The sequence below is a fragment of the Kryptolebias marmoratus genome, linkage group LG12 (assembly GCF_001649575.2).
Source record: "Kryptolebias marmoratus isolate JLee-2015 linkage group LG12, ASM164957v2, whole genome shotgun sequence".
In the NCBI taxonomy this organism is placed as follows: domain Eukaryota; kingdom Metazoa; phylum Chordata; class Actinopteri; order Cyprinodontiformes; family Rivulidae; genus Kryptolebias; species Kryptolebias marmoratus.
Window position 1 is genome coordinate 1,935,466 of NC_051441.1, and position 14,153 is coordinate 1,949,618.

The window sequence follows — 14,153 nt, forward strand, 5'->3', positions numbered from 1 at the left end:
GTAGGCTTGCACCAAACTATAACCTTTGAAGCTCATGCCTGAGGTAGACTCATTCATAAAGGTTCCACTAACACTTTGAACTTCTCTGATTGGTTGAAAAAAAGCACAAGGAACTAAAATCTCTCCATGGATCTAAGGACCAGATTTTCCTAAAAACACATCAAAGATTCAAATATTAGAATTTCTGGAAATGGAGGAAACATCTAGTCTGTTTATGTACGGATAAAAATCAACAGTTCTGATCTTTGATGTGGGGTTCTGTGGAAAGAATATAAGCAATGATTATCTGACCTGTTGTATACAGCTTTTTGAATGACCTCAGTTTAGAAAATCAAAGTTTTAACTTAGATAATGAGCTAGCTGCTAGACCAAGTGGGGTCCAGACTGAACTAAACTGCTGCCACCTTAAAACACTCTAATCTCCAGAAATCCACAGCAGTTCATGTAAACGCTGTTTTATAAACATTTACAGTGCTGTCTATTTTGCATACATGGTTATTACCAGAAAATTCAGAGTGTTTGCAAGAGTGAAGAGCAAACGCAGCAGTTAGCTGTAGCACTTCTGGTGCAGTCTGTCACTTCCTGCAGGACCATCATAATATTTCTGCTGGAAATGTGAAGCAGAATTGAAAGAAATGTAAAGGTCAAATAAATGAACCTTTTATGATAGCAGAAATCAGGCCATTAGGGTAGAATCTCACTGCTCTCCACCTAGTTGTTGAACAGCATCTGCAAGTGATTTTCCAGAATGTCTTGCAGCATTTGTAGTGGTTCTCAATTTCCTCGTGACTAACAGAGGTGCACAATCCTGTTGCATGAGCTTTGAACATATTCAAAAGATTTGTGCAACCAATACTCTCATAAAATTGTCACAGAGTGGACGCAGGCGTCTCCAGCACATCTCAGGGGCGCACTAAGGCTGTAATTTTGATTCGGTAGCTCTCCTCTGACAGAAAACATCTGAGATAAATGTCCAGCTCTAAAAACCACACTGATGATGAATAATATTGATTGAAAAAACTGCTCCTAATCTCCTTGTCTTCATTTCAAAAGTGTACTCCAGCAAATGAATTCATAAACTTGGGTGCAGCTGCCAAGGAGGGTCCAAAGCAGGCCTTTACAAGTACAATGTGGGCAACAAAATAATGTGCACAGCCATGAATACAGTTTTACAAGCCGTGCACACTCAAATAGGTTGTTCTTTTCAAAGAACCAGGCATTCAAAATCTAACTGCATGGCTTGCAAGTCACTTGGTCGCAAACACTCAGAATTCAGTCAGACTGCAACAAAAAACTTACCTAGAGTTGCCTAACAGGTGGCGACAGTCGCTACCCAGTGAGATACTATCTGTAGGTTATCTTCAACAGGTAAGATATTGTTCATTTGTGCAATGAACATTAAAAGTTGAGCTATTATATATAATATCAGTAACTTTAGTTTACCTTCTCCCTACTAATGAAGCTGTTAGTTCTTTCCTCTGGTATAATTCTGGTCAGTTCTGGTCATTTGTTATATAAAATTAAATTTTAAAAAGTGGCAGCAGAAATCACATTCAGTGTTTTCAGACAAACACTGGCTCATGATGACAGTCTGAATAACTCTGACTCTTCAACAATATTATTTATATTTTAAGGCCTAAATAGAAGCTCTCTTCCATTCATTTTGACCTATCATCAGTCTCCTCCACCTCAGCTGCACAATCGTTGATTTAGGGTCTCTGCAGCAGATTTAGTGTGTATATCCTAAATGGACATTTTAACAGGCTTTTTATTTGGTTTTGTGCAAAGTAAGCAGCAGTCATAAATTAAAAATAAGTTGTTGTTGCCAGATGAACAGCTCACACAGTACTTCTGAAATGTCAGTTTTTAACAAAGAGAGGCAGTTGACCACCTCTGCATGAATGGAAAATCTGAGGAGCTTGAATAAACTATGGTTTACAGTTTGTCTCCGCCTTCGCCACATCATGCACATCAAATTAGGCAAATGGCTCTGAATTCAATAACTTTAGCTCTGTTGTGCAATGAAGTGGCGGTCTGACAGTCTTGAAATGCTAATTATGCAGAAATTTTAAGACACGTTTTTAAAAAAATGCACCAAACATCAGGAGTATTTCCATTTGATGTAATGACTCAGGCAGACAAAATCGAAAGTGGCAGTCCTAAATATTTTACTCAGTATAAACATCATAAAGCTATTAAGGGCAGAGACAGAATGAAACGTCCTCTGTGTGTGTGTTATGGTGTCAGTCAGGATTAAATTGATTTTCTAAACAAAAAAGCAACATATACAGACATATTGAAAGAAGCTTTGTTTGAATAAGCCATCTACATACGGTGCTTTGAGGTGACTTTTGTTGTGTTTTGAAGCTTTATGAAAAGAACTGAATTAAAGCTGGGTGTTAAGAAGCTAATACACCCCCCTCCTCCATATTCTCTCAATTGTTTTCATATTGTTTTCAGTCTTGTGTGTTTTATTCATATTCACTTGCTTTGCTCTGGAAATGGCCATCAAGCTCAGAAGCAATTTACGGTACCTCTGAACACGTCCTTAACGGTACCATCATGCGTCCATCAGTGCCACAGTGAGCACAATTTTTATTACTCAATTTGATTCTATACAAGGTTCATTCCCCACATTTTTTATGCATTGTGGGCTTAGCTCAGGCAGAAAATAATCTGGACAGCGAGAGCTCTGTATTACAGCTCAAACAGGATAAAGCACTGACAAATTTCGGACCGGAGGACTAGTGAGCGGGGAGGACAGGGAAAAAAGAGAGATTAAGAGCTACACCATTGTTTACCTCCCCTCTAAGGTGCAGGATACTCTGTCGTTTATAAATGTTGGTAGCTGTTATTGGTTACCTCGCAGGCTTTGGAGGAAAAAGGAAAGGAAAATGAAAAAAAAAAACTTTGGGAAAGACCCGGGGGGTGGGGGGGGTGGAGTTCGATACAACTTTAATAATGCGTAGCAGGAGCTAAATGAGCCATTCTGCGGTACTTTAAGACGCCCCCCCCCTTCCCCTCATACCCACTACCCCCCTCCATCAACCCCCATCGCCGCCACCCTCCACCTCAGCCCCCCCTCACGGTCTCAGGGCCTGAATTATTAAAAGTGTTGTTTTCCCTTATTGCATTGCAGCAATGTGCCTCTTTGCTAGAAATGAGCTGCGTGTTCTGAAGCTGGAAGGCTTAAAGCGATCCACCTCCAACAGCAAAGCCAGGAGAGCAGCAGCCAGGGGCATGGCACCAAATCACCGAATCACACGTTTAAATGACCAGGTGCAATGAATTTAAACACCAAACTCAAGCTGCTTTATTCCATTTTCTCTTCTCAGCTATTCTGAACTGGAAGTAGTTTGAACACACAGTTCAGGGCTGCTGCAAAATCTTATTTTATTATTTCCTTATTCCTCCACCATCAAATTAAACAAATATATTAAAAATCATTATCCTAAATTCTCTGAACCCTAAGATGATTTTATTACCTTCAATAGATAATAAATACTTATATTTAAGGCCACAGCATTGCAGTAAATATGGCAGATTAGGACATTACGCTGCACTGATGCCATGAAATTTCACCAGAAACAGGAAAGAAGTGGAGCAGACACTTTAAACTGTAAATACAAAAAAGAAAAAGACAAAGATGGTGAATATTAGAGCAAAGACCAATTTCTTTTTTGTGGACTGATGACAAAGTGAAACTTGTACTTCATGTCACATTAAGCTGCTCTTGGCTGGGTGGGTCAGTTCATATCCTCAGAAAAAACAAACGCTTTCAGGCAGAGTAGCCAAAGGAATGGTTGCGTAAATTATACACAAATGCTAATCTTTTAAAATTATTCCCATAAACATATACTTGATATTACCAATGTTCTGCTCAGGACTGGAGGTTGTGACGGCATGAAGATTTGATGAAATCTGCTGCCTTCATTACATAATTTTTACTAATTGGCTTCTCATTTTGTGTCCCCTAAGATGATTTTCATAATGAATTGGAACAAATATTTTTTATTTCTGTCTGTTTACCGAAGTAATACGTGATACAAAGGTTTTACTGTTGGTGCCTGCAACACAAACACAAACACGTAATCTCTCATTGTTGGAGTCGTAGGTTAGGAAGGTGGGACTATGACATGATAATCATTAAAAGGTTGTGTTTAGGATCTACACACAGAACATAATGTTGGCATTTAAAGATTGTTTCACTCTGGAACCCAGTTTTTAAAAAAATATGTTTAAGGGCTCCTAACAGGCCTGTCCCATGTGGATGCAAGGCTTAAATTATAACAAAATAAAACCAAACAAAACAAACCTTACGACTTCACAAAATGCAGTTTCTGTATGAGCAGAGACTGAAACAGCATCAGCAGTTTTAGAAGTAGGTGACAACAGTTTTACTCCTTAGTAATGACTCATTATTAATATTCACTCATTATTTCAGATTGAATTCTTCAAATTTACACATGAATCACTTATTTTCCCAGGGAAGGCACCCAGAGGATTCAGCTTTTTTCAGATTCATTAAATGTCACTGATAAACAATTACAGGGGCGGTTGAATAAAACCCCTTAAAAACTATTTTTTTAGACATTCAGTGTGTAGTTTAGCCTTTAGTTCATAAAATTGAGTGCTGTAAGAAAATACTGTTTTCTTAGACACATAAGAGTATTTTTGCTCTTTTATTTATTTATTTATTTTTATTTCCATGGCAGACGGCTCTGGAGGTTTATTTGAAACAGATTTGAAAATACCCACACATATACTGTATATATAATTTTCCCAGTGGTTCTCAGACGCAGACTTTGTAAGATCAAGACTTTTGCAGCAATCAATGCGCCATCTCTGATGTATTGGATGTGATGCATTTTCTTGATTGCATAAGTCATGCAGACATAATAAATACTTTCACCGACTCCACTTTCACAACTAAACCCCATTTCATCTGCATTTATGCTCTTTTATTCGAAAAAGTTTTTTAAAAAATGGTGGAGTGTAAGTTTGAATCTTGGCATTTAGAATAATTCATAAACAGATTCAATCCTGAAGTTCAGGTAGCAGCAACAGCCTTGAAGAATGTGTCTCCATATGGGTCTGCACTGAAATAAAAAAAGCCTTGACTTACAGCCAGAGGAAAATTGAACCAGACTCAAGTAGACATCACTCATTTAATAAAACAATATCTTTGCCTTCCTTTTTTCTGCATGTCTGTTTATTTGGGAAGTAAATAACGTGATCCCTGCAGTTAAATGTTCTGCTCTGAAACATGAGAAATAAAAACTCTGAGTTGTAGATAATGCAAAGTATACACTGCAGGTTGCATTTCTCTATCCCTCCCTGCAAGCTACACACACACACTGAGCAACACACTTTAATCACACAATTAATAATTAATCAGAGGCTGGGCTCAATGCTGTCAAGTCTGCAGATGAGAGAACACCCAACTGCTGAGAAGGGCCATAAAAAAAGCAGGATTAACAGCCGAACGAAGTCTTATCAACCGCTCATCGTGAACCACTAAGCAACATGTCACCGGTTGCACTCGATTTTATTAAATGGGAGAAAAATACAGATGCTCCACTGGTACAAACACGCAGAGCTGAATGCATTTTTAATAACCAAGACTAAATAAATAAATAAATAAAAGCCCCAACCGGCTCTGCAGTTCTGCAGAGTTTGTGAGGGTGAAAATTAAGCTGTCTCTTTTATGTGACATTTTCTTCATGCAAATATAGAAAATTTGATTATGTGCTCTGTTCGCTGCATGTAAACACCATTAATAATGCCATAACAAACTAGTTATAGAAGAATGGGTCAGGGATGAGTCTCAGTGTTACACCCATTGCAGTGATTGATTTCGGCGCTACTCTGGAACTGATCAACAACTCTGATAATTTTGTTCAGCTTTCATATTCTGAGTGATGTGTTAAATATTTTCCAATACCGTTAGGTGATGTCTTTACATCCTCTGTTAGTCCTGCGTCTGTGTGTGTTGCAGAGGGGAGCAGAGTGTTTACCCTGCTGTAATTACAACATGCACAATGACCTCATTCTGCTGTGTCAGTCACTGTAATGTATAGCCCTTGATGTTAAACTGCAAAGAAAAATGGTATGCAATTATTTTCAATATGCTGACTACATTCTCGGCATTTTTTAGAAATGGCCGTGAAGGCAGATCAGAATTTGATCTAAGTGCTGGTGCTCCTATTCATCTGACAAGGCCTCTCTGCCTTAATACGCATTCAATAATGTGAAATGATATTAGCTGTAGGAGCTCATTGACTGTGCACTCAGGGTCTGCTGGTGTCTCTTTCTCTGTCTGTATCATGCTCCTTATCTGTTTCTCTTCCTTGAGCACACACACACACACACACACACACACACAAATAAGGGAAAAGTGGGGAGGGGGCTTGAACTGCAGATAGCAGCAGCAGCAGAGCAATCACACCGAAGCAATGCCCCCCACGCCTAGCCCATTAATAACAGTAATACGCACACTGCGCCCGAGCCTGCACTGCCGAAAGCACCACTGACACTTTAATGGGCATTTTTTACTTTTGTTTTTAAATAATGTATGCGCTTCTTGTCAGCACTGTTTCGCTCCACCCCTGGTGTGCCTTTGCTGCATTCCTTTGTGCAGAAATTACAATGGAGACCTGTGTTTTCTGTGCTGCCTGCTCCATACGCTGCATTCATCACATACACCACGACATCAGTGTGCGCTACATCACACTCTGGGGGACACACACGTGTGTGTGTGTGTGTGAGAGGCAGAGCAGTGGGCATGCATGCTACGTGTGTCTGTGTGTGTTTTTGTTTGTGAAGGGCCCTCATTGGCACCAAGCTAATTTCGAGTGTCTTAGAGAGGCTGAACTGTGAGACTCAGTGGCAGCAAACATGACGTTTAAAGAGGACTTGAAGCTTTTCACAGATTGCAATAATCTTTGTATGTCATGATCTGTCAAACTAATGACTGTTAGTTATACATCTCAGTTCTGTTTCAATATAATAGAAAGAAAAAAACAAGTCTCAAAGGGCAAATTTATTCATTCGAATTGACTCGTCTTTTTGTTTTATGGTCAACACAGATTGAAGCGTTTTAGAAAAAAAGAAAAGTGACATCCATGTGGAATATAGACGTCTCCACAAAATAAATAAATAAATAAAATAAATAAGTCTGTAAAGTCTGAAATATGAACTCAAAAAACTAAAGTTCAAGCCAAAAACTCTGGTCAAAATTTGAAGCAACAATTTTACAGTAAAATAAAGAAGGAATGTGTTAAAGAAAAGTTTGGACACCTGAACTCTAAGTTCATGTAACTTTTACATTGCTGGCTTGTTAGCAAGGACCAGGTGGTGTAAATTTTAAAATAAAATAAAAACCTCTCAAAGCTTTTCATGGCAATCATGAGTCATGAACTCCTCTTAACAGCTTCACAGCATCTTCAAAATTAAACGGATGTCCACAAAGCAGGATGAGTCTGCATGAGGACAGAGACGACTTGTTTCACAGTTTGGAAAATAATTTATAACTGTTAGGTGATGAACTGAACAGTGCAGATCGTGTTCTAGTCTGGAGCCCAGAAAACTTTCCAAAAAAAAACTTCTTGGTGGCTCAGTTTAAAAAAAAAAGGAAAAGTTTCAAACTCTGTTTGAAAACTTTAAAATATGTTCTTCCAAAATATGAAATAACGTGTCATCTTAATACTTTTGTAAAATTAAGGTTCAGGTGGAGATCATGGATGAGTTTTGAAGGAATCTGACCTCCTTCTTCTTAAACTCAGGACAGCTACCTGCCCATCTTTGTCCCTGTAGAAAAGTGTTTTTCTGAGTTTGCTGGAGGCGTCAGAGCTCCAGGAAGTTTCAGTGCAAAGTTTTACATAAAAAAAAAAGTATCAGACACATTACTTCCACAAATAAAACAAACATATAGGATTTATCTGAGATCTTTTAATTTGCTTTATTACCTAAGTGTTGATAAAGACAGTTGTCACAAAAAAAAATCAAAGACATCAGTTTAGAGTTCAAATAATCACAACCTGTGGATTTTTCCCCCAATGTATTTAGTTTATAACATTGTGTACTCGTGAGACAGAATAGTTGGTTAAATTAAAAAGTCTTTTATGTACAAAAAGCCCCAGGAATTTTTCTATTTTATCTTGTTTCAAAGTACTGTCTTCAGTATCAAACGTTTTTATTGCTCCCCTTTAGATATTCACATGAACACTGAGTCTGTATTGGGTTAATCAGACAGTGATTCCAGTCTCGAGAGAAAACTTTATTATAATCAAGGTATTTTAATAATCCAGCAAATTGAAAAAAAAATGCAGATAATATACAACATAATAAAAAAAGCTGAGGCCAAAACACAAACCATACACAAATAAGACATGACAGCATTGGACTTTTGTCCTGGGTTTTTAATTTAGGTTTAAAATAATCACAGTCAAGTTCTGTGATTGGTTTAACTTTCACTTATAACAAATATATTCTGTTTGTCTGTCTACACTAAATGAAGTTATACCTGAAACTCACCAGGTGACGATTCTGGTGTTAAAAACCCAATAACCCCGAAAAGAATCCCTGTGAGTTACAAAATAATGGCAATAAAATAATTATTGGAGACCTAAATGGAGCAGGTGCTTATTTTTAAATATTGACACATTTAAATACAACAAGAATCACAATGTGGTAAAGAATCTGGCTTTTCTGCTTTCTTTTGTTCAGATATGCCCTGACTGAATATGGGCTTGTCTTTATGTGGTGACTGCTAAACTACAGGTTAGAATAACATATATATGATTAAATCTTTCTTCAAATTCTTGTTGCATAAAAGAAGATTTTAGTAGTGTGATTAAATGACTGTGGGTGGCTCTGTGTAGTCAGTTCACCATCCCACAGACTCCGGAGTTATCATTGAGATGAATCTGGAATCAGATCTGTAAAGAAAAAGGTGTAAAAGTTGTAACACTTTAATATGATGATGCTTGTTGAATTGTTCTTTGTGCACCTGATTTGTTTTATTGCTCCGTGTTGACACTGTAACTCAGCCTGCCTCAGCTGTGCTCCCGTATCGATTTCAGACATGCTATCTATGTGTATTTGTCATTATATGTAAGGTCAATAAACAGCTAAAATCAATATTTATAACAATCAATGCTGCATTCTCTATTATTTCGCTTCCTGCACAATGATTTCCTTTGATTGAATTTGCTTTTTTATTTTCTCAGAGCGCAGTGTTTTGTCACTGGAGTGCAAGCAGTTGCCCCTTGCTGCTTCTTGTCCATTTCAATGATGCCTGCTTGTGTTTCTTTGTGTCCCTGCAGGAAACACGTTGTGTAAGTCAGGAAGCATTGCTGTCTTCGGGAACGTGGTGTACAGCGGACTGCTGAACGATCACCTCTGGCATTTGGGAGTGCCCCTCTTCACAAGACTGGTAAGAGCAGCTGGCTCCCTCTGTGTGCACTTACCTCCGTTTTGTCAGAAGATTTTCACGCCATATTCCTGAATCCAACAGGCAACAGGTGTGGTATTCCCCAAAGCCTGTAATGGGCTGTTTTTGAGGGTTGTTCTGTTGACATGTCAGTGAAAGCTGGCCTGTGTGTAGAGGATGCGACAGCCCGACCTCTGCTGTAGATTTAGCATTTCATGTACTCAACGGGCTTTCTTCCCTTCTTATTTGAGGCGTAACGATGATCCTTTTCTTTGCCGATTGAATGCAGGCGGCACTGAAAAGCCCCAGCTGAATAATTCAGGACATTTAGTTAAAAAATTACAAGGTTTTAATGAAGAAGTGGAGCAGTTGAAGCTTGCGTTAAGAATTAATGATAAATGTCTACGACTGATTGTTAAAGGAAAACTGTAGGTTTGTTTTACACTCGCACTTACGGCTGGTGGAATGTGAGCTGCTGCAGCACCGAGGGGATTCTGGTGAACAGCATAAACCATGAGAATTACTGAGCAATTTTCCCAAAGAAAAAATAAAATCCAGCTCAGCCCTTTTTCTTCCTGTTAATTACCATCTTTCTAAGCGGGTTTGCAAGTTTTTATCAATGTTTATTATTGATTCAATCTGTCAATGTAGCTGTCATTTACGAGTCAGGAATTAGTGTTGATTGGTGCACAAGGGCTGCATATAATTGGGTTACATTAAATAGATAATTCAGCTGATCTCATAAATGTCTGATGTGAAGGCTTGTTTGATTATCAATTAATGTCACACAGAGATGCAAGAGGCTGCTTAGATTGCAGTTGGGTTTGCTTGTGCAGCATGTGGGGCAAAGTTTCCAAATATCTCTCCTCACTGTTTTACTGTTGGCTCAACATTCTCTAAGATACTGACGTTTCTGTATTATTTTAGCTCAATAAACAAGTAATGACTCCAGAAAATTTAACTCTAATTTTAGTCAAATATCAGTTAAATTTAAAAAAAAAAATCTGTCATAAAGTTGCAGCTCAAATTTGAAAAGTTAAGACCCTCCATATACACAGTTGGTGTTGGTAAGAATCCACTCAGGTGCCATTAATCTGCAGCAGAAGGCCCTGTCCACACAGGAACAGTGTTTCATGGATAAGCAAGTGTTTTTTTTGTTTGTTTGTTTGTTTTATTGTTGCAACCTTGGAACCACACAGAAACAACATGTTGGAATCATTTTGGAACTTGCTTCCAGAGTAAGAAAAAACCTAAATGCCAAAATTGTGTTCCTGTGCAGACACACAACCTTTTAAAAACAATAATATCATAGACTCACCTCTAACCTAACCTACAACCACAAACATGACAGATTACATGCTTGCATTTGTGTTGCAGATGCCAGTTTCTTAACTACAGCAAAGCCGTCGTATCCTGTATTACTTCAATAAGCAGACAAGGCTGATAAACAATAACAGTGCCTTGAATAGAGCAGAGCAGAGAAAATGCTTAATAAGACACCAAATAATCTAAGGCCAGAAAGGTTTTTAATCACTTTATTGAACTGTCAACAACACTAAAGCAAATGTTGCAGAAAAAGATCAAAATTATACATCAAGTATACATTTAAAAAAAACAGTCTTTTAAAACGGTTTTAAAAGACTGACACTTGTGTATTAATTATTTACCCTGAACTCTTTGAACAATGTGAAAAAACTCTTACCTCCATCTCCTCCTGGATATTGGGCCTGAAACATCCATTATGGCCGCTTATTAGAACCAGCAGGACTCTCAATCAACAGTAGTTTAATGTGACTCAGAGGAGTTTCTCTTTGTTTTCAGTACATAAAAAGGGTTCCATTTTTGCTCTTGTATTCTCCATCCTTTGCTTTATCTACTTATGATTACAGTATGGGGCATCTGCTCGACGTCGACTTTACTCTAGTGTAATTTTGTGGCATCGTTACAGTGTCACATACAGGCCTGGCATAGTTACTGCATTGTTTGTGTCATTTTCTGTGTTTCCATGTGGATGAAAACATTTCTATAAACAATGTCATGTTTATGAAGAAAAAAGATTATTTTGGAAAGGCAACATTTCCATGTGAATGACGTCTAAGACTCATGATATAAGACAAGGATGTAGAAATGATCAAAAGCTTAAATACCTGCACTCAGGTGCCTGTGTAATGTGTAAGAGCACAATTTTGTGACAAGAGATTGCAAATGAAAATAGTCTTTTACCAACTTCAAATTTGGACTAGGGGATGCATTTCCTGCCCCAAAGGAACAATAGTCAAACAGAACCCAGACAACAAGAGATCATCTGTTCTGGTTGTTTTACAGCAACAGATCTAAAAAAAGAAAGTTCAAATAAGATGTGGGTCTGGATTAAACGCTCTAAGTGAAGACACAGCTACATATGATGTGATGTAATCCATTTCCAAGGTTTTTATCTGCTTGTCTTATCACAGGTTGTTTTTTGGAGGCCATCATTATCTCAAGTATCAAATGTTTCAAATTAGTGTTGCTTTGAACGTTTTATATTATATATACAGTATATCAGAGTTCACAACCACTGAGTTTTATTTTATTTTTCTAATTTTTTTCATTGTATCAAATAAGATATTTTGCGCTCTTGGAGTTTTATTATTTACTTTTGAACCAGATGCACAGAAGCAGCAATTATGAGCAGCAAGCAATCTAGAGGATGTAAATAGGTAGTAGCAAGGTTGCTAACATAGTATCAGGTTCCCAGCTGCTTGTCCTCCTGTCTACTGGTATCTGTCCCCTGTGTAACTTGTCTTTCTGTCTCTTGTCCAACAATGAATTGCCTTTTTAATGCGGGTTGCTCTGCTGCCTGAATTCTGAGTGGATTGTGACAGTTCTAACCCTAACCAGGCGCATGAGAAGGCACAGCTTAACCTCAGGTCATCGTCAGAGCATCTGAGACTTTGAATGGGATTGATAGGAACAGTTGACTGATAACCTACGGCAGAGTAGCGACAATGTCACTAAATGAGAGCCAACTAGCAAATGGGACAGCATAAATAACAGTCATGAAGCATGATTCTTTGTAAATTCAAATTGTCACTTTTTTCAGTCATGTTTGTCTTTTTTCATAAATAAATATAAAACAATATAAACATTTTGCTGGGGACAACATGCTCCTTAAACCACATTTCAGACATTAACAAGGGTCTCCTGGTAATTTGTGTCACTTCCTGCTTGCTATACCTTAATCGGACTATAGTCTGGGCCCGGCTACCCACCAAGCACCTCCGTGTGTCCCTGATCGCTTCCATCCTAAAGTGGGAGGTCTCAGTGTCCCAGTCTGAGGTCTTTAGACGATTTGGTGTTGAGCTGGAGGTTTAGCGTAAAGTGCTGTGTGTCTGTGACTCATAGTCCATTCTCAAACCTCAGAACTCCATCTCCATTACAAAGAGATGATGTACTTGAATAACTGTGTGTGGTGACCTTATGCTAAATGCACATAGCTGTACACAATCAACTGTATTTTGTTGTCCATCATGGCAGCACTGCATGGGCTCTTCAGAACATGTCGTAGGATTTGAAGTTCCTGGACCTTCCCTGATACTAAGGAGTAGAGCTAAGATTTCTCATTGCTTTAGGTTTAACTACTCTCTCGTTAATCTGTCTTTTGCAAGTCACCCAACTTTATTGGAACTCAGTACTAAATTGCTGGTGTGTCTTTAAACTTTTTTTCATGAATTATGCATTTTGCATAAAAATCACACCCCATTTTCTCATAGTCATAAAGCAGTCAAGCTAAAACATTCAGAAGGCATTTTTATACTTGCATCAGTATTTCAGAGGTTCACTATGAAAACAAAAAACAAATGAAGGAAAAGACTTGTGATGCTGCTGAGATTTAGCTATTTGGATCTAAAGTCATCTTGGTTATTAGAACTTCTACAGTAATGGCTGCAGAGCAGCAGGAATCCAACATAATGATGAATGTGCAAATACAAAAATATCCATAATTAGCACAAACAAACAAGGTCTTAAAAATTAGGATAAACTTGAGACAAAAACATTAAAAGTTAATTATGTGGGTTTTTTTTAAGGCTATTGGTATGGCACATTTCTGTCAATATGCAAGCAAGTCTAACTATGAATGTATGCATGAATACAAAGACCACATGTGTTCCTCACGTTGTGTCGACAGCTATTGCCCACTGTCATGGTGTTAACATCCTCTGCCTACTCGCTCCTGCTGCTGAGTAACGACCGAGCTCTCAGTCTGCGGGAGAGCTGGTTAAAGTGACTTCTTGCTGCGACAGAAAGGTGTGGCCTCGTGCAGCTCTCCTGCCTCTGACACACCAGGCCTGCCCAGCAGTGGTATCAGCATGACATGCTGCAAGCCTTCACATCCCCAACACACAGCCCCTAATTACTGCACAGGCCTGCCAGTTTGTACCCCTAGGCCAGTTCTGACTGCTCAATGCCAAGATGTAAACACTGCATTATTAACACTACATACAGTCTGAGCACACAGCTATGGTTATTGTACTTTTTGTATGTCTACACGGAGGCATTACTTCAGTGGGATTCTTTATGTGCAAAGGCATACAATGAATTTATTGTCTTTCAGTCAGTGAGTTCCAAAATTACCAGATGGGCGATTTGCTGCGTATAGTGTAATGTATGCCTACAAATGATGTTTAATGATATCTTCTAGGGAAAGAAGCAAAACATTACCATTTTCAAGGCTAAACAT

General features: G+C 38.3%; 1 protein-coding gene across 8 annotated transcripts in view; it reads left to right on the forward strand.

The window, feature by feature from the left end:
* rbfox3a (RNA binding fox-1 homolog 3a) overlaps nucleotides 1-14,153 on the forward strand; it is a 562,538-nt gene that overhangs the window by 423,426 nt on the left and 124,959 nt on the right. For all 8 annotated transcript variants that reach the window (XM_017419378.3, XM_017419373.3, XM_025006644.2 and 5 more), the window contains one exon: nucleotides 9,327-9,436. In XM_017419378.3, coding sequence (XP_017274867.1) covers nucleotides 9,327-9,436 — 110 coding nt within the window. The remainder of the gene's footprint in view (nucleotides 1-9,326; nucleotides 9,437-14,153) is intronic.